Source organism: Sporothrix brasiliensis, assembly GCF_000820605.1.
Source record: "Sporothrix brasiliensis 5110 chromosome Unknown Cont17, whole genome shotgun sequence".
Lineage (NCBI taxonomy): Eukaryota > Fungi > Ascomycota > Sordariomycetes > Ophiostomatales > Ophiostomataceae > Sporothrix > Sporothrix brasiliensis.
Window position 1 is genome coordinate 3510501 of NW_024467136.1, and position 26797 is coordinate 3537297.

The 26797-nt window shown below is 54.8% G+C and overlaps 5 protein-coding genes across 5 annotated transcripts; 2 read left to right on the forward strand and 3 right to left on the reverse strand.

The window, feature by feature from the left end:
- Window positions 1-8015: 8015 nt before the first annotated feature.
- SPBR_02214 (uncharacterized protein) lies at window positions 8016-11749 on the forward strand (the record flags this gene model as incomplete). Its single annotated transcript, XM_040760517.1, has 3 exons — window positions 8016-8106; window positions 8138-10073; window positions 10144-11749. The coding sequence occupies 3 exons, from the start codon at window positions 8016-8018 to the stop codon at window positions 11747-11749; spliced, it is 3633 nt and encodes a 1210-aa protein (XP_040621006.1).
- Window positions 11750-13019: 1270 nt separating this feature from the next.
- On the reverse strand, window positions 13020-14796 carry SPBR_02612 (uncharacterized protein; the record flags this gene model as incomplete). Its single annotated transcript, XM_040760915.1, has 2 exons — window positions 13020-13913; window positions 14050-14796. The coding sequence occupies 2 exons, from the start codon at window positions 14794-14796 to the stop codon at window positions 13020-13022; spliced, it is 1641 nt and encodes a 546-aa protein (XP_040621007.1).
- A 2864-nt stretch (window positions 14797-17660) lies between these two features.
- On the reverse strand, window positions 17661-18955 carry SPBR_02863 (uncharacterized protein; the record flags this gene model as incomplete). Its single annotated transcript, XM_040761166.1, has 2 exons — window positions 17661-18804; window positions 18876-18955. The coding sequence occupies 2 exons, from the start codon at window positions 18953-18955 to the stop codon at window positions 17661-17663; spliced, it is 1224 nt and encodes a 407-aa protein (XP_040621008.1).
- A 3187-nt stretch (window positions 18956-22142) lies between these two features.
- SPBR_02850 (uncharacterized protein) lies at window positions 22143-23457 on the forward strand (the record flags this gene model as incomplete). Its single annotated transcript, XM_040761153.1, has 2 exons — window positions 22143-22300; window positions 22368-23457. 2 exons carry the CDS (start codon window positions 22143-22145, stop codon window positions 23455-23457), a joined length of 1248 nt encoding a protein of 415 aa, XP_040621009.1.
- A 537-nt stretch (window positions 23458-23994) lies between these two features.
- On the reverse strand, window positions 23995-26292 carry SPBR_02429 (uncharacterized protein; the record flags this gene model as incomplete). Its single annotated transcript, XM_040760732.1, has 2 exons — window positions 23995-26052; window positions 26161-26292. 2 exons carry the CDS (start codon window positions 26290-26292, stop codon window positions 23995-23997), a joined length of 2190 nt encoding a protein of 729 aa, XP_040621010.1.
- Window positions 26293-26797: the final 505 nt, after the last annotated feature.

The following is a 26797-nucleotide window of genomic DNA, read 5'->3' on the forward strand; positions in this document are numbered from 1 at the left end:
CCTGGCAGGCTGGACAAGGTCAGGAAAATAAGAGCAGAATTGAATCCCATCTCGACATCACACCCTCTCTTCCCTGCCCTCGAATATTCCCGTCTCGATCTGTATGGCACACGCTGCTGTTGTTTACCCACTTTGCATGTTTTGGACCTGGGCGTGAAAAGTCCTAGATGCCGCCCGAGAATGCGAGAATGGCCCGTTGTTGGTTGGTAGCTGTCGTCTGTAGAACTTTTTACGTTTTGCTTTGACTGCTTTGACTGCTTTGACTGCTTTGACTGCAACACTGTCTGTCCTAATTCAGCTCTGCTTGTTGCGTTTCTGTCGTCTGATTTGACCCTGCGGCAATGGCTTATTATTATTATTATTATTATTATTTATTTTATTTTAGTTCTTTGGAAGCCTGGGAGCCTGGCAGCCTGGTGCCACCTCCGTGTCTTTTATTCTTCTCGTCTTGCCGCTCGTTGCAAGCAGAGGATTTACTGAGTGCTCCTTACACTTCCGTCGTACACTGAGGCCCCACTTCTTTTCTGCCAATGCACCCCATATGGCACACGACAAAAAGTTTAGAACATACACCACCACCACACATGCAACACGGCACCTTGTCTCCTTGTATATCTCTCTTTCCCTGCGTAAATTGGCTACTGCATTTTAGGATTTTAGCAATTTGGCATTTCATTTTGACTGGCTGTTGCACCCTCTCGACCCTCTCTGCCTCTCTGCCTCTGTTGTCTTCACTCTCTTTCTTTGGTCTTGCAATATGGAACTTTGCCACCGTCGATACGTGCACCCCTCCTCCCCAGCCCACTTCACTCCTTTCCCCCATGTCCCCAATGCAAATAAACCCACTGGATGATGCACTGTTGTTAAGCGCAGGTGACGAAGCGTAAAATTGGGGACGCAAGAGAGGAAAGAAAAGAAGGCAGGAAAAAGCAAAGGAGAGCAACTACCCACATCTGGCAGGCGGCATAGAGAACAGGGACCAAATGTAATAATGTACGGAGTACAAGGATACGCACACACTAATAGTCGGATGCGAGCAGTCGACGTTGGTACGACATACATCACCAACAACCTTATACGTATTCTCCGTACGGTGGAGAGTTGCACTTGTCCCATGCATACTCAGTACTGTCGGCCAGTCTTGACATGCAAATTTCTTGACCGACGAGCTGGCGCGGTCGTCTGACGACATCCTTTTAGACATCCTGTTCTTTGAAGCGCCCCTCGGTGACGCGAGTCGGCATGGCTTTGCCCTGTCTTGTTCCTTTGCTGTACGTTCTACTCCCCGATGCCGCTCCGGGTTGGCTGTCCTGTTATCCGAAGCTAGAGATGGCAAGCTATGGAAGAGCTTTGTGGAAAACTTTGCCGCCAGGAAAGAAAAGTTGCGAGGGACCAGTAGGACAACGATAGATAACGATGGTTGTTCTTCTTTCTGGTCAACACAGCACTGAAGCTCTCCTTATGAACGCCGTTTTCGCCGTCCCAACAACTCAGCCAGACAAACCACCCCTGGTCAAACATTGCACCACAGTCACCCGAAGTATCTTTGCGTTAGTCGAGCGTAACTCGTACTTGGCCAGGTCAGCAAACAAATATCGCAAAAAAAAGTCAGATGCAGATCTGACTTTTGTTGATTGGCTGCCGATGCGAGGGTTTAATTCAATTTGTAGTCATTTTGAATGGATCCATAGGCCAAATCTGGTGGTCAGGTAGACAAAGTAATTCAAGGAGAGGACACAGAAAAAGACAAGAAACCCGCAATGGGGACCCTTCGCGCTCGGAACATTCAGACTGGCTTTTACCGGGCGGATGTCTAATTCGCTGGCTCGTAAAGAGGGAGGTGTATCTACGGACATGCGACTCTGCAAATAAGCTGTGCCTCTTCTTCAGTTCCTGTACGCACTGCCCTGCGCAATTCGTGGGTACTTCCGCTGTACATCGTCGCCAAGTGTTGGTGGATTAGGAACGTCTAGATACTTTCAGAGGTTGTCGAGAAAATCAGAGAGAGCTCCGAGTTCTTACTCTGTCTGCTTCGCACGACGGGCCTATGGGATGGCAACAGAAAGTCTGACCAAGGGAAATCATTGCCAGTTTGCACAGCACCAGCAGAGCCGCCTTGTGGACAGGGGTATCCACACTTACATAAAGAAGAAGGGTTGCCTCCCGGCTGCCAGGGACTGTGTGGCAGGGTCTCCACGGAGCTTCGCTTGGCAGTGTGTCATCTGTCGAAACAAAAGTGTCCATGTCTGAAAAGGCGGAATTGACAAAAGGAATTGACAGTGTTTTACGGACTAATGTACATTTTGAACCGGTTTCGATCCTGCCACTTTGAAGAAAACTGCAGGACTACAGAGTGATGTTGTATGCTGTCCATCACAGCAAATAGCAGCAGCACTCGGGCCCTTCTCCCTTCTCCGACCCACGACGAAAAGCGTTCCGATGTTAATTAAGCCTCGTTGCAGCCATTTTCCTGTTTTGTCCACGCGCGCAACCGGGCGCATCACCCGCGCCTCCACACATACGTGCTTGCACCCATTGTGTCTCTGCACCTTTCCATCAATGCATGATACCGCCAATGGCCGTCGGCCTGAAGGTGGTGACCGTTGGCCAATTTGCTTTCTTTGCTGCTTGGGTGTTGCCTCTCATGTGACTGCCTCGAAACACAACAGGGTAGAAAGACATGCAGCGTGTCCGCATCTGGCTTCTTCGTTCTTTTCCATCGTACGCTTTACGATCTCACAAGGCACAAAGATACAATTCATAACGAGCCGCCGTTGTGTTGCGTAATTCGTCTGACCCTGGCCGACCGCACCCTGTAAAACAACTCTCTTTGAAGGCCGGCGAAGCGTTGAAAATGTTTCCTTTTTTTTATTTTCCCCTCGTTCTTCTCTCTCCACTCCATCTTCGTGCTCCCGTATCGTACACCCCAAATGTACGTGCCCTTGCCGCTGTCCTCGTCTTTGTTCGCGCCCTGTGTCGCTTTGTCTCTCTTTGCTTGTCCCTTCCATGCACCTTCCAGAAAGAAATAAAGTGGAGTTTGTTGGGGCCTGTCCGCAGCCCGCAGCCCACACGCCCCAGTCTCTCGATCCAGGACCTCTTTGTGGCCCGTTCACCTTTGCGACACAAACGCCAGACCAACGGTGACGCCGAGGAGCGAATGAAATCAAGGGGAGACAAATAGACATAAACGACAAAGAGTACGACGTGCGGAGTGCAGTATGTGAGAATGATCCGTCGTCAGCGGCAAAAAGAGCAAGGGACAGACCATGGTTGAAGGGTGCCAACATTGTTTATCAAAACGTAACGAAGAATGACTCGACGCAACAGAAAAACGTGTTCGATGCAGTGCAAAGATACAAGCGTGCTCCGAGCTTCTGGATGATGTGCCTCCCAGCTCCCTTTTATGTCTTCGTAATTCGCTTTCGTTGCCCCTTTCCCGACGGCCAGCCGACATCTCTGCTCGCCGAGTCGACACTGCGAGATGCTCCCTCTCCGTGCCCTTTCTCGGTGCCCGGACTCCCCGGCCTGTCGATTTTAACCTGTCCCCTTGCCCCTCGCCCCTTTCCCACGTCCTCCATACCCGTACCTTTGTGCATTGTCATGCCCTGCTCATAATTACTGGATGCCGGAACACCAACAGTTTGAAGCGCAAAGACAATGTCCGGTCTTTTGAAGATCTATGAGCCGGAAGCACTCTTTTGCTGCAATAAGTGTGACGTACAGTGTACAATTGAGTGCGCCCTTTGTATGGAGTACTACTATCGTGCGTACTGGTTTGTGTTATATGATTTATTGGTTTAGCCCACCGGCACATTGTACCTAGTCCTTAAACTTTGAACTTTTCACCGTCATACCTCATTTTCTTTTTTGCCGTCCTTCCTGCTCGCATGCCGCATCCTCCCAATGCAGGTGCAGGCGCAGGAGTGGGTTCAGGATGCTTGGGCGCGGCGCCAGGGTGCGATGGCGCGAAGGGCGTGTTCAGGAGGTGTTGATGGGGGGGACACTGCATTTGAAGGAAGAGGGAGGACATCTAGTTGGAGCAAAACGACTCGTGCTGCCCCACAGGCGGCTCTCCAGCCGTGGAGACAGGTTTGGGGGTTGGAGGACGTCCTAATCGACGGCGCCGTACGACTGTCTCTGTCATTTTGACTCGCACGTCGTCGTCGTACATTGTTGTGGCGCTCGTGCCCAAATCGTCAAAGGATTGGCTGGCCGTTTGGGCGCCTTTTCCTTTGTCCTTGTCCTTTTCGTCACGTTGATCAAAGTATCCGTACTTTGTTTTTGCTGCACGGTGCGTCTTGCATGGACAAGACCCTCCTCGCCTATTCCTTCCCATCTTTCCGCTCGTCACCCGTCTGCGGTCCCCACTCGCTTTCTACATATATGGTTACTGCAAAAACTGTTTGGCGTGCTCTTGTTGGAGCCTTTGCCTCCTATTGGGGCGCCTTCGCGTCTTCAACTTCTTCCCTGCGGTTTTTCTCTGGCCAAGCATTCCAAGGACGTCGTCCGCCATTACAAGCATATCACCACCCCGGCGGACTGTGGCGTTCTTGGGCCGTTCTTGGGCTGTTCTTGGGAACTTCTTCGGCGGTCTTGGGAGCGTCTTGGGAACTTCTTGGGCGCTCTTGGACGCGATGACGAGTGAAGGAAAGTGGACTTGACTGATGTAACTGAATCGTACTTGGGCAGTTGTGAAAAGGATATGGACGCAGACACCACAACCATGCAGTCTGCAAGTACGTTGTGTTACGTACATTGTTAAGCCGGTGGAAGTCATCGGCACAAAGGGACAACAGGCAGAATACGCTGGATACGAATCAGGAGACAAAATACTTTGCAATAACGTGTTCCTACTCGTGAAAAAGGAATCTAAAGCAACACACACAACCACTGCAGCCAGTCAACCTAATGTGGCGCCTGGCAGATTAGGGGCCGCTGTTGCGGCCCTCTCAGCTGTTTTATGCCCCTGCAGTAGGCCGCTTGTTTGCTGCAAGACCATGCTGCCCTTCCTTTCTGGGGGCCCAGGAGCCAGGCCAACCCACTTTTACGGAGAAATCAGTGGCACAAGATTCCGTCAGTTGTCCATTGACACGGCGAGTGTAATTACTCCATACATCGTACACAGTTTGTTTTCAAAGGACGCCTGTTCAGCGCCACGAATAAGCATACAATACAAAACAATGCAAGGACGGCCTCACTGAGAGGCCCGGTATGTGTTCGGGCGCAGACTGTTTTTCTTGTCTTTCTTCATTTGCGGAGAACAAAAAAAAGGCGTCCACGAACGTGGTTACAGGAACAAGAAAAAGAAAGCAAACAAAAGAAAAATATGCTTATCCCCTCTCCAAAAAGAGGCAAACCATACGGGCCCTGTATTACTCTGTACTTACATGAACACGGGCGGGGGGGAATGTTCAGATCGCTGAAGGAAAAGGAAGAATAGAACAAAAAAGAACAATAAAAGAAGGAAAAGAAAACAATGAGGGCCGATAAGCGAAATTGCGCTTCGAAAGAGACAGTGTAAAAGTTCAGCAGGTTGCGGCGACGATAACGTCTATGGCGACAGCTACAACCAAGACATGACGTGCCTCCTTTTGTGGTGTGTGATGCGAGTGAACCAGGCCTCGTTGGCTTGGGCCTTCTGGTCCCAACTTGCCGGAGAGGACACTCCAGAGCGTTCTTGGGAAGAAGGCAGATGATGCGTGCAGGCCCCCTGGTATATTCTCTTAGCTGGCGTTCAGTTATCTGGCGGCGGCGGGTGCTGTGGGAGGGCTCACTTGGAGGCTCGTGGTGCTGGGCCACGGTGCAACGAGCGACGTTTGTCGACGTTTGTCGAGGCGCCTCAACTCCAACTGTCAGTTCCGACCCAAGTACGATAGTACTCCGTAAGATACGAGCGTAGTTGACGCCTGCAGTCGTATCGAATCATTGGTCGGCTTTTGGTTTGCCAATTCTCTGTTTCTACTTTGGCTGTTGGGTTGCTCCATTTTCTTATTTCTTTTTCCTGCTTTCACCTCATTTTTCGTTTTCCGCCCCCCTCATCATTTTCAAACAGTATTGCGGCGTATTTTGGAGCATGCTCGTTGCGGCTTGACCCGGCCAAGTCTCCGTTCCCTTGGCCATCGCCTCGCAAGCTTTCCTGGCGTTGTTTTGGTGCAAACATAGAAATCCAGCCCAGCCTTGTCACGGCCTCAGCCACTGCGCAGCTGGACAACAATAGCCATTGGCCGGTCCCACCGAATCCCCCCCCCTGGTCGCCCCTCTACTGGCTCTTCTGGGGGCCCGTTTTGTGCTGTTTGCGCTTTCTCTCCACACCAATTAAGTGTCCCTCTTGGTCCAGGCCTTGTGCACCGTCCTTCTGCCTCCCTCCCCTCGTCCCTCCTTCATGCAACACCAGCAGAGGCACATCCGAAAGGATAGCACACGTCTTTCTTCTTCCAGAATGGTACTAACGTGGACCTTGGGAGGAGGCGCTGTAATGGCACTGCAATGCCGCCTGGGAGGTCGGAATTCAAAAAAGCACAAGACACGAAGGGCGACGAACCAACTCCACGCAAACAAGGCCTCGCCGACATGAAGCACTTCCGAATATAAAACAAATGGGCCAGCGTACCGAGCCTTCCTTTCCTTTCGTCGGTCCAAGTGGCCGTATCATCTCTCGAACATCTCTTGAACATCCCCTCGCCCATCATCTGCCGTGTGCAAGAGATTCAAGCAAAAGGTGAAGACCAGCAAGGCCAAGCAGGACAAAAGACTGGAAAACACACTGGTTGGTCCATAGAAAAACACACAACTCTCTGCAGCCTCTTAAAAGCTACCCACTCCCATCTTGAATATATTCTGCACCTGCTCGTCTCTTTCATTTTGCTTTTCTCCCACCTGCACCTTCCCGCTCCTGTCAGTCTGTCCTGGTCGCTTGCTTCCCTGTCTGGCTTTATCTTACACGCCTACTTCAGTCCTGACAGGCCAAAAACCCACACCTGCCGCCACTCACAACCGCCCTCCCCCTCCGCTCACCACGCTCCTTCCTCTTTACTTCCCACCGGCGTTGCTATCCTGCTCCTTCCCTCTTGCTCTCTAGCTCTCTAGCTCTCTTGCTCTCTTGCTCTCCCGCTGAGCTGCTTAGCCCGTGGTCGCTCTTTCCTGTTACGTCACAACCTGTGGTAGTATAAGTAGATTCTGCTGCCAGCCTTCCTCGCATCGCCGCCCTCCCTACACCCCCCCCTCCTCCTCTCTCGCCTCTTCTCTTCTCCTCCCTGGTGCACGGTTGATGGGGTGTATATGATTATCCTCTATGTGATCTCGACTCCTCTCTCCACGGTCTGTCTGTTCTGCGTGCCCAGTCTTTAGTCTCCTCCAACAGATAGCTCCCAGCTCTCTGTCCCTGACTCGCGCGAGGTCAACTCTGATTATATTATATTGTCCTCCCACCTCCCATTCCCCTCGTCTTTTTCTTTCTCTCTCTTCCCTTCCGCTTTTATCACACCTATTCCTTTTATTTGTTTTCCCTCTGCCCGTTCTCGTCCTCATCATCGCCCTGCTTCTCAAACATCGTCCTCTTCTCTTTCTTCTTCTCGTCCTATCCCTCTCGGGGCTTTTCGTTGTCATCGCACAGAAGCAACACCGACGAAGACTGTCGATATACCAAATAACACAACGCAGCCACCAGCACTTACTTGCACCAACACAACACACATCGAGAACATCGTCGCCGCCAACAGTTCGGCAACACAGCGACGACGATTACTACCACTACATAGGTCCTCCGTGTTGATGTTTCACCAAAAGGTCGCTTTTGGTAGACAGGCTCTGGTCGTCCTCTTTTTGCTGGACAGTTTCTACCCGGACGGCCCCCTCTCACTGACCTAACGCTGTCGACGGGGCGAGCTGCCCCCGTCAGCAAAACCGATCATATCGACGGTTTTCCTCCCTCGCGGAATCAACAAAGTCAACACGGATCGTTCGTCGGGGCAATCGTATAGCTGAGTACTGACCGTCGATCTGCAATTTTCGGGACAATGGCTTCACACCAACATCACGCCCGCAACGTCCAAATCGGTGCGGCCCCGGCCCAGGCGAAGAAGAATGTGAACAACAGAGTCAAACAACGTGCATACTAACATCAATCGTCTCCTCACAGGTCGCGTAAGCGGTGGCACCGACATGTTTGGCCACATCCAGCCACGCTACAACAATCCTGTCCTTCACCCCCCCGGTCACATACCGACTGACGATGTCGACGCCAATGCCGACGCCACCACCCACGCTCCCATCAAAATGGATACATCCACAAACATGACGGCCTCGCGGTCGTCCCCGGCCACTGCTGGGACCGGGACAGTCAGTGTCTGCCCCGCTTGCAAACGTACGTTTAAGCGCCGCTGCGACCTCAACCGCCACCGGCGCACGCACACACGGCCATTCAAGTGCCAGATGCCCAACTGTGAGTACAGCAGGCGCGGCTTTCCTACATCCCAGGAGCTCCAGCGACACATGGACGACCGGCACTCGGACAAGCCACCCACTTTCCACTGCTCCTTCGAGGGCTGCAACTACAGCTCCAAGCGCGAGTCGAACTGCAAGCAGCACATGGAGAAGACACACGGCTGGACGTACGACCGCAGCCGGCACAACAACGGCAGCAATGCGGCGGCTCGTGCCAACAGCAATGACAACATTGCTCACGATCACGAGTATGGCAGCGAAATCGACGCTGCCGCTGCCGCTGCCACTGCTGCTGCCGCTAACGCTGACGCTGATGCTGATGCTGACGGGGAGACCGAGAGCGTCCAGACGAAGCACAAGGAAGAGTATGGCGACGATGATGAGGTTGCTCACAACTACGCCATGCCGGCACTCGCTGCCTCCTCCACGTTGTCGCCCACCGGAGAGGACTATGCACTGCACCAGCAGCAGCTGCTTCAATACCAGCAGCTGCAACAGTTCAACAACTCTCTCTCTCACGCCTCGAGTCCCATGCCGATGATGAGCGGCGAGGCCGATTTCATCCTGTACCCGGACAACCAGCCCCAGCAGATTACGCTGGGCAGCGGTGCCACAGCAGCACTAGCAGCAGATGGAAGCGTCGTCTATACCACCACCGACACCCTCACCACCAGCGCTGCGGCAGCCAACCTCGGGGCTGCCAACGCCTCCCCGGCCGCCGATGCCATCTCCAACTCGTATGTGCCGTGGGAATCACCTCTCACACAGCAGGAGGAAATCTCCAATCTCATCCGCACCACGTCACGTCGCTTCGACATGCAGTCTCAGCAGCAAAAGATGCATACTCAGACGCCCCCCGCACGCCCACTCGCCCACGCCCAGGCACAACGGGTCCCGGTCGCATCAGTGTACCCTCAAGCCATCGGCTACTTCGCACCGGCCAACTACCATACCTCCCAGGTGCCGTTGCCGACGTCGGTGCCTGGCTCGACCGCGCCTTCTGCTGCAGCCGCTGGTGACTACGCTGCAGCCTTTTCCCCTTCGACGCCTTTCATGGGCACACCTCACGCCTTCCAGCATCAGCAGAGCGCTGCCTATATATCCCCTCAAACTCCTTTAGTCGGCGTGCCTACACTCTTCACGCAAGCATGGCCGGCGCTACTTTCTACCACAACAGCTCAAACGCAACAGCAACTGCATGTCTTTGCCGAGCAGACCGCCGCCCTCCGCCAGCAAGCCCGTGCCAAAGCTGAGGCGGTTGAGGCGGCACAGGCACCGTCACCGGCGAAAATGATGCCGATGACGCAGGAAATTGCCACAGCCGCCGCTGGTGAAAGAGGCATTAAACGTGACCACGATACCTATCAGCGGGACACCAACAACACGGCAAACGAGGACAATACGCACGGTCATAACGACGACAGCGGTGGTGACGACGACGACGAAGAGATGGACGGCAACGACGGCCAACCGCCTCACCCTCCCCAAGACGTTCACAACAATGCCGACAACTTCGACGACGACCATATGCCGTGCCCTTACCACCAAACCGATCCGGGATACTACTACCGCGACAATGAGGAGCGCTTCTCGCCGTGCCACACCCAGCACCGCTACATTTCTACCCTGTTGTATGTGTGCAAAATCCCACGTGTTTATGTTATATTGCTGTTTGTACTGTGCTAATTCTTCTGCTTCTAGCCGCCACCTTGGACGCGCAGCGCACAACCTCATCATTACCGAGAATAGTGCGTCGTCCTTTGGTGTCCGCGAGTCTGGGAATCGGCCCCAGCTGCAGGCTGGTCTCTGCCGTCGTTGCTGGACCTCATTTACGGACCAGGCCGCCTTCAACACCCACGTTGAGATGGGCCGGCCCTGCGCCCGAGCCTCGCGAAGCAAGCGTGAGAAGTACAGCCAGATTCTGCGTACATTTTGCACACCTCGGCCTGAGACTACGACCGCGGCGCCGGCTCCAGGTACTAGACCTGCTACTCCCGCCCCTACTGCCCCAGGGCCTCGAGCCGTGCAGCTTGCTCGTCAGCCGGCTGCGTCAATTGAGGACAACGCCGGCCGCTTAGTACCGCCGCAGGTTCAGGTGCAGGTGGGTCAGGCACAAGTCGCTCCCACCGTTGCCGCTTCCGCAGCGGGTGCTACTGCGGACCCCAGGAGCCCAGATGTCAAGGTCTCGCCCACGCAACAGGAGGTACAGGCTCGGTCCAAAATCCTGGCCGATTGCAATCCTAACCGCAACCAATTCCCTGTCCAGGGCCGTGCCCACCCCCTGCACAAGCACAACAACTCGGTCGAGAGCTCGACCCTGGCCGACGCCGACTTCTATGTGTCGCGCACCGAGTTCCAGGGCTTTACCCAGAGCGTCACCCAGAAAATCAGCGCCCTCGAAGCTCTCGTGCAGCAAATTGGCACCGGCGTTGGCTCCGCCATTGCCCCGGCCACGACACGCGCTGCAGCTTCATCTTCGTCCACCCATCCTCCCTCCTCGCTTGGCCCTGGCCCTGCCCGGTCGGTCATCAGTGCTATCCAGACCGATGCCGGCGCCCACGAGCGCGGAAGTCTGGTGAGGGAGATGGACCGCCAGACGATCCTGGAAGAGGACGATAATGCGGATGACACCAGCTGTAGCAATCGCCGTCGCCACCGTCAGACCCACCTTGGTCACCAGTCCCAGGAGTCACGGGCGTCTATGCCCGTGGCTGCCCTCGATGCCAACCAGATGCTCGCCGGCATTGGTGAGCCGCTACGCACACTGTCAGGCTTGTCATCGACCTCCGATGGTTCGTCTGTGCTTCACGTCCCGCCACCGGCTTCGGTGTCCGAGGACAATTCGCGGTCACGCCAACGGCGCCAGCAGCAGCAGCAAGCCCAAGGTGGTCTACCTGGCGACATTCGCCGGCCCCAGCAATTGGTCCGACAGCTGGAGCAGCTGGGACAACAGGGTGAGCAGCAGCAAGCCCAACCTGTTGGCCGCCAGCGTCATCACAATGAGGAGGCTGAGACGTTGCCCGACACGGCACCTGAGACAGTGGCGGACTCGGGCTACGTCAGCAGCGATAACAAGAACCCACATCATCAAAACCGGTCGGACTACTCCGCGATGGGCACCCTGCCGGTCGTCCACGAGGTCGCCGCCCCAACCGCTTCATTTGGCTCCCTCCTCGGCCTTGCGGCTAAGGACGTGGACGACGAGAACAATCCCGTCAATGCCGATATTGACGATGGTGTGCAACCGCCCTCCATGTTTGACGCCGAGCACCGTGACGACTTTGATGAGACCGACGTCCTATGGTGAAGACGATGACATGTCTCCTTGAGAATTTTTTTCTTTGCATTTTCTCAGCATTTCTTCCTTCTTTTCTACCTACCCGCCAATTCGCGTTATACAATAATACCCTGACGATCATCAGCGTTTGACGGACTTTGATGCCCCTTTTTTGCTTTTGGATGTACCACCTGGATCATTTGCTTTGCTGCTTTTGGGCTTGGAATCAGGTGGTGTCGCCTCCTGGGTATGTTTATTGACGAGTTCGGCGCGTGGCGTTTATTTTACCTTTTTACTTTTCACTATTTTCCTCTTTACTTTTTGCCTTTCTACTTTTTACTTTTCATCCCTCCTTTGTAATTTCATCTTGCTTTTCGTCTTCGGTTCCTGCTTCGCCTTCTGTTAATCCCTTTTTTTATTTCCTTCTTAGTGTCGCCTGACACCCACTTGCTTTACCGGTTATACTCTACTCTGTGGCTTGTTTTTACTTTTGCTTCGTCTTGGACTTTGTTCTGCTTTTCGGCTTTGCTTTTTTATCGCGTATAGACCAGGATCACAATGGGCATTAGACAAAACGGGGCAACCCAAAAACCTGGACAGGCATTTTGGCCTTTCACGTCCAACTACTGGATTGTGTCCAGGTTCTACTCTCCAGCAGCTTTGTTCATGCCACTTCTGGGCTGCATACCGGCGGCAGCATCGGGAGAGCATGAGCAAACACTGTGGCAGGGCAAGAACAAACAGAACACACTTATGTCATACAGAAACACTTATTTTTATTTCCAGACGGCAAGGGCGGCCTTGCCGGCATCTGATCTTGCCCTTTCTTCCCTTTACTTTCGTTCTTGGATCATCTTCGGATTTTCATTTTTGACAACCTTTTCATTCCCATTCGTACATCCTCGGTCTTGGTTTGGCACATTTTGGTTATTTGCTCTTTATATTTTCCTACTTTTACGGTGGCGGCTGTACGATGCAACACGACTATATACACTTTTTTTTTGTTGCTGTTTCTTTACGAGGGCCTATTCTTAAGTCAGTCTTTAAAGCAGGTCATATGGAAATCCAAGAGAACCTACAGCACAAGAAGTAAGCGAAGCTTGACGAACAACCAGGTGCAAAAATATTATGCTCTCTATGCTCTTTTAATCGACAAATGCCAGTATGTACATGTAATACACGCGAGCCGATGAACTGCCTCCCGTCCTCCACCCCTGTTTCAAGTAGGAATAACAAAAGGAAGAGAAGAAAAACAAAAGCAGACAAATCAACAGACAAGCTAACAAAAAAAAAAAGGTCTCTACTGCGCCGAGTCTGAACACGCACCAAAGCCCGGCTGACATGTCGCGCCACAGTAGTCGGCGCTCCGGCCGCAGAATCCGCTGACCGAGCAGCAGTCGCCGAAACGGCTTCCCAGGCAGGTAACGCCGTTACCGCAATCGCCGTCGACCGTCTTTTTCAGGCTGCCCGTCTCTGTCGGTTTCGCCGGAGACGATCCACCATTCCCCTTCCCAGGCGGGCCGATCGGGTTGTCCGGGACGAGGCTGGAGTCGGGGTTGCCGCTCGTCGCCGTCGACGTGGGACGGCCGGTGCGCCGAGTGGAGGTTGTCCGGCGAATGGTGGTCGACGGGAACCCCGTGGGACTGTGGGACGCGGTCGGCTTGCTGGGCGCGGACGTGGTCGGCCCACCACCGGCGCCGCCCCCGGAGGACGACCCGGATCCTTGACGGTACCAGTTCTCCTTGGGGTCGCCGAGGCACTCGCCGACGGTCACAGACCGCCAGCCGCGGGCAAACAGGCTGGTGAGGACATAGTCTGTCAGGTTGTAGACGGTCTGGTAGTGGATGTCGTGCTCAATCATGAGGTACTGCGACCTGGCGGGGGTGGCCTTGTCCATGGCCTCGTCCCAGATGTCCTTGCTGTTCTGGATGAGCTTCTTGTCGTCGTTGAGGTAGCCCTCGGTGTCGAGGTCAAAGTAGATGACGTGGTAGCCGAGGTCGGACAGGGCCTTTTGGCAGGCGGACTCGCAGATGGAGTAGGGCGGGCGCATGTAGGCGGGAAAGAAGCCGAGGATGTCGTTGAAGGCGATCTCGTTCCAGATGATCTGGTTGCGGTACTGGGCGGCGGTGAGCTGGCTGGCGTTTTGGTGAGACCACGTATGGCTGGCAACCTGGTGGCCTTCGGCGACCATTCTCTAAGATGTGCTTTAGTGAGCGGGACGGCACGAGAGCGCCGAAACGCGAGCGGAGCGAGGAATAACAAAATAATAAAACAATAAAATAAAAGAGAGAGAGAGAGAGAGAAAGAGAACAAAAACGAGAAAAACGTACACGGATAAAGCCTGCCCACGGTTTGGAGTAGTCGTTGATCATGCCCTTGCCCAGGTTGTTGCCCGTGATGAAAAAGGTCGCCTTGGCGCCGTACGCCGCAAACTTGTCGAGCAGATCGCCCGTGAAGTTGTACGGCCCGTCGTCAAACGTGATGGCAATGTCGCCCTTCTTGACGCAGTCATAGATGCCGAGGCCACCGTACAGCACCGAGCCAACGTGCGGCCGCGGCACGTTGGACGTGTCCACGCCCTCGGGCTTCTGGTTGGCGTCGCAGCCGGACCCGTAGTTTATCAGGCAGTCGGGCGCCGAGCAGTAGTCGGGCGTCAGGCCGCACCAGCCTTCGGGCGAGCAGCAGTATCCCTGGGCACAGCTGCCAGCACCGGGCCCGCACTTGCCGTCTTTGCCGCCCACCTGGCGCCGGCGTAGGGCCGCTGCGTCCCGGAGTGCCGCGTCGTCCAATTCCATCTCCTCGCGCTTCGGGAGGTGGTGATGACGACCGCTTTGTGCTTCCCTCCTCCCCGCCATTTCTGCAACGGCAGCCGGGACGCCGGGCGGCGCTCTTGCGCTCAACGGCGCATCTGCAGCCATCTCGGCCCGGGCAGACGCGAGCAGTTCTGAGACAAAGCGCCGCCCGCCGCCCAGGAATCTCGGAATGGGAACGTCGCCATGGGGCCCGTGGGCAGCAACCTGAGTCGGCACGGCGGCCAGGAGCAGCACCGGGAGGGCTGCCGATGGTGAAAGGCGCATTGTGAAGAAGGGCAGGGATAGAGAGCGAGAGAGAGAGAGAGAGAGAGCAACGAGAGGACAGTTTGCAGGGTGAAAAAGGAAAAGGAGGCAAGAAAAGAAAACTTCAAAAGAACGACCGGAGAATGAATGTGAGAGAAAAAGAACAGCACGCCGAAGATGCCAAGACTATTTTTTCTCCTTCCTTTTATGTGGCTACAACTCGGTCTCTATAACAATGACAGCCGGCGAGAGGAAGTATATCCACGACCAAAGTCGTATATGGGGATAAAGGGGGGTGGTAATAAGTGAACAAGACGACGGCGTGTGCGAATGAATGGCAGAGGTAAGGGCCAGTGCCAGACGAAGAAAGAAAAGAAATATATAAATTGCGAGGAAACATTTAGACGACGATTTGCCAGTTACAGTACGTGCATTGTAAATTCTACAAGGCAAGGCTCCGTTAGGTGCGAACCGGCCATGACATTGAACGTTTAATCTACAAATGTACCGTCAAAGGCAGGAAGGGACGGTAACGTTACCGAAATAAAGAGAGATGGCCATGGGAGTCGAGCATCGTCTCTAGGTGTCTTTGAAGAAAATTGGAGGGAACGGGATGGGCGTCGGATGGGCGTCGCCTTGCCTCTGCAGGAACAAGAGAGCATGCACGAATATGAAGAGGCAGTCGGAAGAGATGTATGGCCAGCAGCGAACCAAACTCCGAGTGGGAACAGTATCATTACGGAATAGATGAACCGCAAAGAGGCATTGCGTAATGGGACCCCACAGACGAGCCGTGTTGAACCAGTGGAAGAAACGGCCGTCGTGGCCTCACCCGGAAGAAGAAAGCTTGTAAGCCGAAAGGAACGTTGGAAAAAAGAGGTCGTTCTCTGCGCCGCCTGACAGCCTTGTTCCCACGGTATATTGACGTTGGATTCGTGTTGTGCCCTTGCTTGCGTTTTGGCTTTGGTTTGCAGAGTGCTTTTCATTGAATCTTGTTTTCCTACGACAGATGCCAGTGTGAAAGTCCTTGCCGATTCTCCGTGCCCGGAAGAGAAAAACCATCGCCGAAAACGGCAAGCTAGGAAGATGTCGCCCTCAAGAAATATGATCAATGGATGATGGCCTGCAGGCTAAAAGCAAGAACACAATCAATTCGGCCTCTGGGATACGACCTTTTCTGCCTTGCGTATTCCTATTAAGGCTGTACAAAATAAAATGGTATTATATGCCGTACGTTTGCCTATAACATGATTTTTTTCTGTTCTTTGGTTTTGTTGAAGAGAGAGATCTACACAAAATAGTAGCGATTGTTTTCTTGGATGCCGTTTTGACTGGCACTAAACAGCGTAGCAAGCGAAGAACATTGGCTTTGCAAACAAAAGCCGGAATCGTCGAGATGTGTGTCGTGGATCGAAGGAAAGGTATCCCGAAGAATTCTCCGACGCCGTGGCTATTTCTGTTACTATTTCGAGCTCATTGGCACACATCCCCAGATTCTTTCAGCCGCATGTCACAGAACACCACATGCCAAGACTTTCAATGTTCCCAACGACCAACATTACTATTGCCATGCGTTTACTTGCTCCGTCGAACATGAACATGAGGTGTTGGACAGCACCAGATGTAACTACGGCTCAGCACAAAATATAAACCCTTCGTCTAGATTGGGACAGAAAGTGGGTATTAGATAATCGTGTGGTGCCTTTGTGATCCGACATGTTGGTCTTTGCTTGGCTTCTGCTTTCCTTCGTCTCATCTGCGAACGACAAATGTATCGGGCCACCCCGTCTTGGCACATGTGTGACCAACAAGAAACGATAGGATGGAGAGGCGAGTTAAAGAGAAAAAGAAAAGAAAACGAAAAAAGCGAGGGACGTTGGCCATGTCGTTGAGTAGAATAAGGAGTATCGCCGCCGTCCTTTATGTAGACGTACGACTGCATCCATGACCTCAGTGCGGCCAAAGGACTGGAGAGCTTTATCATGAGAAGACATGCGGTTTGCTCCTCGCTCTGTGATCTCCTCTATCATATTCGTATTTCCGTAAAGCGGGGGGGCAACACAAGGTAAGAGGAGCACACAGGCTATCCCGGGTCGTGGCATCTTACGCAAGCCTGCTAACTGCTGACAGCGAGCAATAAGGGCGGGAGGACGAGCACCACCACACCAGATGGGATCTGGATAAAATATGCAGACATGGAAGAGGCGACGTCAACCGGCACGTTACCCGTAGGAGGGCATCTCGCTTTTCTGTTCTTGCATCTGTCGTATCGTTTGCTGTTTTGCATGGTCATTGTTGCCCTCGTGACGCACCACGGTCAGTTCACTGCGAGGGGTTGTATTACTCTGCAAGTTGCAGGATATTCATCTCATGTAATTTGTTTTTGTATTGCTTACTTTCCTCATTGCGCTCTAATGCATCCGTTGGTACCCAAGAAAGGTCGAGAAAAACAAGGTCTACAAAACTGACCGAGATATGAAACTTAACGAAAAAAAGGAAACCTGACACCGTGCCCTCTAATGAACAGATATGAAAAAGCCGAAAAAAAAACAAATGTTTAAATCAGAATGGTTGGAACCCCCGCCCCCTAGATTGCAAAGAGACGAAGACAAAAAATAAACAAGTAATAGATGGGAGCTAAAGCGGCCAGAAGAAACAGAGGAAAGAAGGGAAAATGAAGCATAATTCAAAATGTGAATGCGTACTAATACAGCACAATGAAAGTGTGTGTGGTGGTATCGTTGGAGAGAAGGAGGAAGGATCCAAGGGCACGATGCAGCGATGCAACAGACCAAAACTGGCATGGCGCTATTGTCCGTGAATCGATGTTGTAACGTGTCAAGGCCGTCGGGGAAAGCAGAAATCGGCCGAGCACGACTGGTATCTTACGCCGGCATTGGATCAGCAGCAGGCGTGTCTGAGGCGGCTGTGGGTGGCGCCGTTGATTGGGCATCGGGTTGTGCGACTGGCTGGTCGGTCGGCGTCGGTGTGGCAGTCTTGGCCACACTGGCCGCGCTCTCCACGCTGACCACGCTCGCGACGCTGGCGACACTGGCGACGCTGGCAGAGGACACGGACGCGACGCTTGCCAGCGATGCTTTCCGCTCCTCCTCAGAGTCCTTCTTCGCGGGCACAATGTGGCCCTGCTTATCGTCGCCTTCGCAACGCTCGCGCTCCAACTTCATGTCCATGATCAGGCTGAGCTCCGGGCAGTAGTCGAAAATCTTCTTGCGCTGTTCCGGGTTCTTCCAGACGTCGTCCGGCAGGTTCTTGCCGCTGTTGGGAATGTGGAAGCCCATGGGCTTCTCAACATAGACGTTCTCGACGGCCAGTGCCGTCAGGCCAGACGTGACCTTCTCGCCCGGCAGGACCCAGAGGCGGCGGCCAAACCACTCGTCCTCGGGCTCCGAGTTGTTGTAGCGGGCCTGGAAGCGCAGGACGCGGCGGATGGCCGAGACCTTGCGCAGCGACAGGCCGCCGTTGCCCGAGAAGCGGTCATCGGCCGACCGGGGCGCGCCGGCCCAGGCCCAGTCCAACCACTCGTTGAGGCTGGTCGGCGAGTTGCCGCACATGATGCTGTCGGATTCGTACTTGAGAATCCACTCGACACCGGGCAAAAACTCGTCGTAGAACCGAATGTCGGTGAGCATGCGGAACACCATCTCCTTGTTGGAGATGTTCCAGGGCTCGGGCAGGACCATGAGGTCGAGCTTGCCAATGACCTGCTGGTGCTTGATGGCGTGGGCGCGGCTGACGCTAAAGACGCTCTTCTCGGAGCCGATGAAGACGAAGCGCCAGTCGGGGGGCACGACGGTGGCCATGTGCAGGACGAGGGGGACGAGGTGCGGCAGCGGGCGCGGCTCGATGATGAGGGCGACCTTGGAGGCGTTGAACATGGATTCGGGCTCTTCGGGTATGCGCCAGTCGACCTTGATGGACGGGATCTTTTGTCGGGCTTCTTGCAGGCGATCGGTAAGGTGCGAGCGGATCATGGGCTCGTAGTGTGGTAGCAGATGGGCCACCCACCATCTAAAGGGTGCTGTGTTAGACAAGAGAGAGCCGGGACGAGGCGGAGAAAGGAAGAACGCATTGGAACGTACGTGAAGACGAGAGAGGCAAGGATAAACATCTTGCCCTTGGTTATCGCGAAGACGCCAGGTTGGTTATGTGTTGTCGCCATGTTGGGCGAGCAGACGTCGAACGACAGAGGTAAGGACACTCAAAAAGAAGATATCGAGGTGGCTGAGGTCGTGACGGAGAGGACAGTACAACCAAGCACCCTCGTTCGAGCAGACGCCGGGGTACGGCGAGACAAGTGAGATAAGCTGTTCGGAGTGCCGGGATTAAGATGGAAGGGAAGGACAAATGTCGTCGTCGACTCCAGCGGCGTTGCTGAAAACGAAAACGAAAAGGGGAGGGAGGCAGAAGCAGAAGAAACCAAAGATCCAAGGGACGAAGAGGAAAAAGGGGCCGCCCGCAGGGACTCAGTTGCGCGATGCGTGTTCAATGGCGGCGGTGCCCATTGCCGTCCGGATGGTTGAAAGGACGGAGAGAAGTCGCGAGACGCACAAACAGTGGGATAGTAATCACAGACGAAGGACACAAAGATGCAAAAAGGCAGAGAAACCCGTGAGAATCGTAGTAGTCGCGGCTGAGAAGGTAGGCAGTACAGAAGTAATTATCACGCTAACTCGCGAGAGAAGGGACCCCTAAGGAGAGATGTCAATGCAGGCGGTATGGAGTGGGGGGGGGGACTCTCTCTCAAAACACGTCGAAGAAGGAACGAATGCGCGCTCTGAACTAACTAGAGAACAGGAAGTCAAATAAACCACAAACTAAAGCAGACAGACGAAAAATTAGAAGGAAGCCGTTGGTTGAAAACGGTAACTACGAACGACTAGAGAGACAGCAGCAGACAGACGTCAGGCGATTGACAAGGGCAAGGCAAGTGCGGGGCCCTTGCCAATGGAGGCAAAGTGGTACTTCGCTGGTACTTTGGTCAACTTGGGAAGGCCCTCAAGCAACCTCCGTCTCTGGCGGCCCCACACCGCACGCAGGGCTGCCCCTTTTTCTGAAGAGAACAGATAGCAGGTGCAGGGGCCTGGGAGCGTGGTCAGACTACGGCTTTTACATTGCAATGCCAATGTACGAATTATGTCGTAAGCAATACGTCGTACTCCGTCGGAGTATGGCGTAGTCGATTGTGAGAAAGCAGCACCCAAGAGAGATACGGAACGGAAGTAAAAAATACTGCCGCCGCCTGCGCCTTTGGAAAGTCGTATTTTAATGGCAACACGAGGGCGGTTTGCACAGTGGGAAAGGGACCGTACGGCCAATGCGACACGAACATTGGCAATATACGAGCGACTGGCCAATACGACGGCCCTGCGTCTAGGGCCCATGGTGTGATGGGCGGAACAGCCATTTCCCAGCAGCCAGCCAGTATTTCCTTTCCGTTTTGGGGCAGGCTGCAGCGCCACGGTCCTTAAAGACAGAAATGGCACGCCTTGGCCGGTTCTGTCATGGGGGCTCATGGGGGCCCCACGACCGTCGGCATTAAAATGAGAGTGAAAAGAACAGTTTGTCCGGTACCTTCAAAATTCAAATCGCCAAAAGGTGCTGAGCCAGAAGCGCGCTAGCAGAGCCAATATCTCCCAGATCCCCTGTCGCACCCTTACTAACGTGCGGCTCCCAGGCGCGCTGCTCCTGACGTCTGCATATGTGGGATGCATTGGTAATTCAAGAGCCAACCGGGGCTGTACGACGTATCTTTCTGAATTGGGCCATGGGCTAGACAGAGGTTGGATTGCTGTCATGGATGCAGCGACGTATCTTAGCTGCTGAGACAGACTCTGTTTGCATCCGGCGATACGAAACGGAAGAGTCTGCTGTTGGAGAAGGTGGTGTACTGTTATTACTATTTTATTATTATTTTTATTTATTTATATTTATTTCTACCTTTCTTGCTGCTGTCTTACGACGGACGGTCTGTTGAGCACCAGCAACCTGGTTTACCGGCCTTTTTGATGCACAACTCACTTGCGAAGCGTATTTTGTTCTGCTCGGCAACATACGACGCAAAAAAAAGCCAAGAGCGCATCGCCCAACAGCTGGCGTGCCCGTTGCCCTCGAAGAACCCCTACGAAGTATTTCGTAGTATGCAATTTGTCACTTTTGTAACGCCCGTTCGTGCCTGCCGCGACCACCGCTAATGGACGGGCTTGCCTTCAGAAGCTTGAGGTACAAGGAAGGTACATTCCTCGACATCGTGCCAATATCCACAAGCAAACGCCCGAGACGGAAAGGTCGAGGCGGGTCCATTCCAAAATTTGCGGCGTTCCTGGTCACTGTTATGGATCTTTTTCTATTTGATTAAATTTTTATCTATTTCGTACTGGGCTCATGGGCTCCTGGGCTTGCGTGCTGTCCCAGCGCTGTTGCCCTCCCAATCGTTGGAACGTAGCTCTCCATGCGTCGCATCTGCCTTTCCGCGCCTTTTCAGCCCCTTTGTTCGTCCGACCTGTCGTCTTCTGTTTGACACAGCCCACGCAATACCCCCTTCGGTGTCAGTGTCCCACCCCCCGTGGCAATACCGAGAAGAAAACGCGTGCCACTGTGGGTGCTCTTTCATCTTTCATTGTTACAGCGTATCTCGCCCTCGCTGCTTGACCCGACGCTGTAGATCTCTCCAGCTGGATCCCGCTTCCTCGACTTTCTTGATGCCTTTCTATCTGCTTTCTTTCTTCGGGCGTTTTTTGACTAGACCCCTTTCTTGGACTCCTCAGTTTTGTCCCTGGCGTTCGTGACGACCTGCCTTACGCTCCCGCGAACATCGAACCACCTTTTCCTCCCTCACGCTCGTTTCCTGCTACTCTTCGTGTTCTCGGCAAGACAGTGTCTCGACACTCCTCCCAGCGTACGCACGAAACCAACGCAGAGACGCTCGGCCACTCGACTCTAGACGATCGACTGACGCACTTACGCGAGGCTTCGAACACCGGGCGGTCGCTTCGTCGCACCTGTCCGACCGTCATCTACATCAGTGACACTTGACGCACGCGTGCTTTACGTCTCGAAAATAATACTACAGAAAAGGATACGGCGATACAAGGAGAGCCACCTGTCTGCCATCGCGGGACCTGCTGTCGTGCTTGGTCGCCCTGGTCCATACTGGCATTGCGAGTGGCATTGCGCAGCCGTCCAACTCAGGCGCTGTCCTGTTTTCTCTCCTTCTTCCCCTTGCCTCTCCCCGCCTGCTCTTGTCCCTCCCGCTTGTCCTACGGCATCTCGCCGAACATCCCGCCGGCGACACTATCATCTTCGGCACCCAGCCGCATTTCTAGAGCGTGAACCGACGTCCGCCCACCATGTCCCAGTCCGACTCCTTTTTGCGGCGGCGAGGCATAGACTCGCTGCGCGAGGTCCGCTTTAGCGATGTTAAGAATGCTGTGAGCTTGCTCACCATGGCCGTGTGGACAAAAACCTCACGGCGGGTGCGCCTGTTGGGCGCGTTCGTTATCTTGTTGTAAGTCGTTTGAGCCTCGTTTCGTTGCTTGCTTTTATGTCCCACGGCTGACCCTCATCCCGCATAGTTTCTTTGCCTTTGTCTTTTCCGACTCGCTGCTTTCCGCCAGCAACGTCAACTATCCGACCATCAAGTTCGAATACGCCAACCAGCCACAGCGATCCACGTTCAACGAGTCCAAGGTTGGCCTCCTCATCGAGAACCGTCCCTTCCCCATCCTGGCACCACTGATGCTGCACTTCATCTCAGTTGTGCCCCCCGACTGGCGCTTCCGTTTCATGGGCTCCATTGAGTCTGTCAAGAAGATAAACGAATCCGTCGCCATCCAGGAGCAAGTCAAGGCTGGCAAGCTCGACCTCACCTACATCCCCTCCAATATGTCCACGGGTAGCCAGGAGGAGATTAGCCGCTTCCTGACCACACGGTGGCTCTACGAGGTCGTCCTCCAACCCGCCGAGTGGCTGCTCGTCTTCCAGACCGACAGCATCCTGTGCGCCAACTCGCGGCACAATCTCAACGAGTACCTAGAGTACGACTGGATTGGTGCCCCCTGGAGCACCCACAGCCGCTGGGGCGGCAACGGCGGCCTGTCGATTCGCCGCGTCAGCGCCATAGTGGACGTCCTCAAGGACCAAGTCCGTGCCGACGGCAGCGAGCCCGAGGACGTCTGGCTGGCCGAGCGCCTCGGCCACCGCCCCAAGTCCAAGGTCGCCAACGGCACCGTCTCCCTGACCTTCTCGGGCGAGATGCACCTCGGCGAGGGAGCCCGCCTCGAAAACATTACCGTGTCCGCCGCCAGCAAGGAAGAGCTTGAGGACGCCGCCCGCGAGGGCAAGCTTGTCAAGGGCATCGACGACTGGCGCGCCGGCTTCTACGAACCCATGGGCTACCACACGGGTGGTTCCGGCAAGTTCTTGCACAAAGGGATCTGGGGCGATCCCGAACGCCGTGAGCACATCTGGAAGTACTGCCCCGAGGTCAAGATGACCCTGGCCATGGACGCCGCCAAGTTTGTGCCCGGCATTTGCGGTGCTTCCTGGAAGCGCTCCGTGGACATCCCCGGCATGTCGCCAGGCATTGTCGACGTCGGTTACGGCAGTGAAATCATCAACGACGTCCTATACCCTGTCCTGCCGCCTACTTTGGTGCCGTGGTAACCGTACCATTCTCGGTTTGCTCTTTATACTGTCGTTTGACAGTTGGTTGTTCAGAGTCCTCGTAATTCTACCTCTGTTGTTTATCCTCAATCATATCTTCTATCTTATCTTCCTCTTTCTTCTTCTAAATTTGGTTATTTGTATTTATCCTCTTTAATGCTTCTCTAGCATGGCAAGGTTGGCAGGCGTTATCACATAAGAGCTGGTGTTTTTCTGTATTCTATTGTTTCCTTTGTAACATGTTTCATGAATTTTTTTAAAAAGGCGGTTGGTCCTTTTTGTCTTATATATGTGATATATCCCAGGAATTTAACACCCCCCACCCCCAATTGAACTTGAGACGACTTGTTGGAAGGATAGTGTTACCAAATTAAATTGATTAGATACAACAGAGACTGGTCTCCGTCATTTTCAATAGCGAACAAAAAAGTATAGAATATAGAATAAATCAATAAGGTTTTTTTTATCCCCGTGTACTCCGTCATGTAAAAGGGAATCAAAATCAAAGCCCAGAATAACACGTGATTAAACCCCGGATTAACGCACCATGGCCCCGACAGCACCAGCCAGTTCGCCAAAGAGCACGCCGCGCAGCACAGTCTCGCCCATGGCCTCGGTCCAGTGGCCCGCGTCGGCCAGGCGCTGACGCCACGTGGCCTGCTGGGCAGCATTCAGGTCGTCCCAGGGGACAGCGGGGCCGTGCTCGGCTTCGTCGTGGGTGACGACCTCGATCGTGTGGTCAGAGTCCTCGCCGCGCATAAACAGGACTTGTTGGCCAGCAGCTGCGTCCTGGGTCTGGGGCTGGGCCTGGGCCTGGTCACTGTCGACGGCCGACAAGAACGCAGCCACAGGGTGCACCTCGGGCATGGCGCCAAAGTCGTCGTGCTTCTCATCGCCGACGGCCGCCACGGGCGCGTCGTCGACAATCCACTCACCCTCGGCGGCCTTCAGGGCTGCATTGTGGCGCGTTAGGCGGTCGTTGGCTGCGAATTTCGGGGCCACCGGGTGGAGCCAGTTGATGGGCACGATTTCGCGAGCGCCGAGTAACGGCTGGGAGAAGCCCATGACCTCGAGAATGGCGTGGGCAACGAGAACGGCCAAGGCCAGCACGGCGAAGGTGTACATGATCAGGCCCCTGCCTGAGGGCGCGTACGACTTGAGGGCAACGACGTAGCGTGGCGGGTTGAGGGCGGCTGCTGCAGCAGCGGCGGCGGCGGTGCTTGGCGCCGTGGCAGAGGAGGACGGCAGCTTCCGCAGAGGGATCGCATGGACAACGACGGTGTTCTTGACGGATACGCTGGCAAGGCGCAGGTAGTGGATGGCGGCGGTGGTCGAAGCTGTCGAGGGTGCCGTGGGCGTATGGAAATGAGAGAGCGCGATGCTCGTCATGGGCAGCTCGTGCACGTCCTTGAGCGTGCGGAAAGGGTGCAGGTTGGCTAGCAGCTCGGTGCGGGTGCCGGCGCTCTGGTATTCGAGGGTGTAGAGTGAGAGCGAGTTGTCGCCGCCGGCCACAGCGACAACAAATTGGGTGCCGTTCGACTGGCGGATCCCTGGCGCAACGGGCGGCGTCAGGTTGCGCACGGCCAGGCCTGTGGCTTGTGTGATGCTCTTGGGCAGCTTGACGTTGATGGTGATGCGGGCCTGCTCGCCAGAGCCGTCGACCGCGGGTGAGATATCTGGCAGGCGCAGTCCCAGCAGAAATGCGCCGGTACGCTTCGGCAGGTTGCACACGGCCAGGATGAAGCGTGGGGTGACGTAGCGGATGGAGCGGAAGCTTGGGCGTGTTGTGCGACCAGTCGCAGCATCTGTGGTGATCTCGTACGCCAGGTAAGGCTCTTCGCTTGCGTCTGCGCCAGTCGTTGCCGAGGCTGCGGTCAAAGCAGTCGAGGCGCCAGGCGATGCGGTGCTACTCCCGCTGCTGTTGCGGCGCTTGCCACCGAGTGCAGCAGCAGCAGCAGCCATGCTGCCCTTGGTGGCCACGTTGAACAGGAACAGCTCATGGTCTGTACAGTACGCCAGCTGGTACTGCTCGGCGTCTGTCTGGATGATGTCGAGGTCGGCCACGTCCTTGGACAAGTCGATCCGGCCGCGCACCTTGGGGAGGACGGTCGCGGCGGCGGTCGACTTGGCCGACGGCGCGGTTGCGGCGGGCGCGGCGGTCGTGACGTCGAACAGAACGATCTGCGGGGACTGGGACAGTCCGGTGGCGCACGCGCCGAGCTGCGGCAGAGTGCTACCCTGGCCGTCGGAGAAGGGCGCGGACACGCGCACGAGGCGCTGGTAGGTGTCGGCATCGGGCTCGCTCGAGGTAAAAAAGGGCGCGCGTGCGAGCTCGGAGATCTTGGACGACGAGGCAGATGGCGTAGATTTTGCGGAGGCAGACGCCGGCCCATCGACGCCAAAGACGCGGAAGTGATCGTTGCGGCCCTTGTTCAAGGAGCTGATGCCGGAGTTGACGCCGGCATAGGCAATGGTGGTGCGGCCACGACGGGGGCCAGCGGCAAAGCTGGTGACGCTGTCTTCGTCCTTGGAAAGCTCGATCTCGGAGGTGACGCTGAGCCGGGGCTCCTCGGGCTTGGAGGTGTTGATGAGTGTCTGCAGAGGTGGGTTAGTGGGTGTCGCGTTACAGTGGACCAGGACCAGGCGAACCAGGAAAGCATAAAGAGAATCAGGCGAGTACGAAAAGAAGCTTCAGAAACATACAATCTTGTTGCCCACGCCTGTCCGACTGGCGCCACCGCCGCCGCCGACAATGAGCCGGCCAGCATCGGTCGGGTCAAAGTCGCAAACGTATAGTGGGTAGTCCAGCGTCGTCTGTGATGTGCGGATATCCATTGTCGCGGCTGTGATGAGGTGGGTGGGAGAGGGAGGAAGAGGCGATGAGGCGATGAGGCGATGAGGCGACTGATGAGGACGAAGACGAACAAGAAAGGAGGGAAAGAGCGACGCAGGCGATGGAGGAAGGACGAAGGAGGAAGGAAGGGAGGGAGGGAGGCACCAGAAGAAGGAGGAATTTAGAGTTGTGGGGAAGCCACAAAGCGAAGGCGATAGTTACAAACGGCAGGAGCGATGATGGAAGTAAGACCAGCTGCAAGCTGTCTGTTCGGCATTCTTTGGTGGTCGTTCCCCGGTCCGAAAAAGGGGCGCCAAAGTGGCAGTGGAGAGCTAGGCCGGCGGCTTAGCGCATGTGCGACCGCGCCGAATGGGACAATTAGGACAGATTACAATGAATAAGGGCAGAAATGGGCAGAAAAGGGCCGTAAAGAAACAATATTTTGGGTTATGGGGGCGAACTCCCCAATGCGGGCCAGACAATGAAGCTGTGGACATCAGGTTGCCT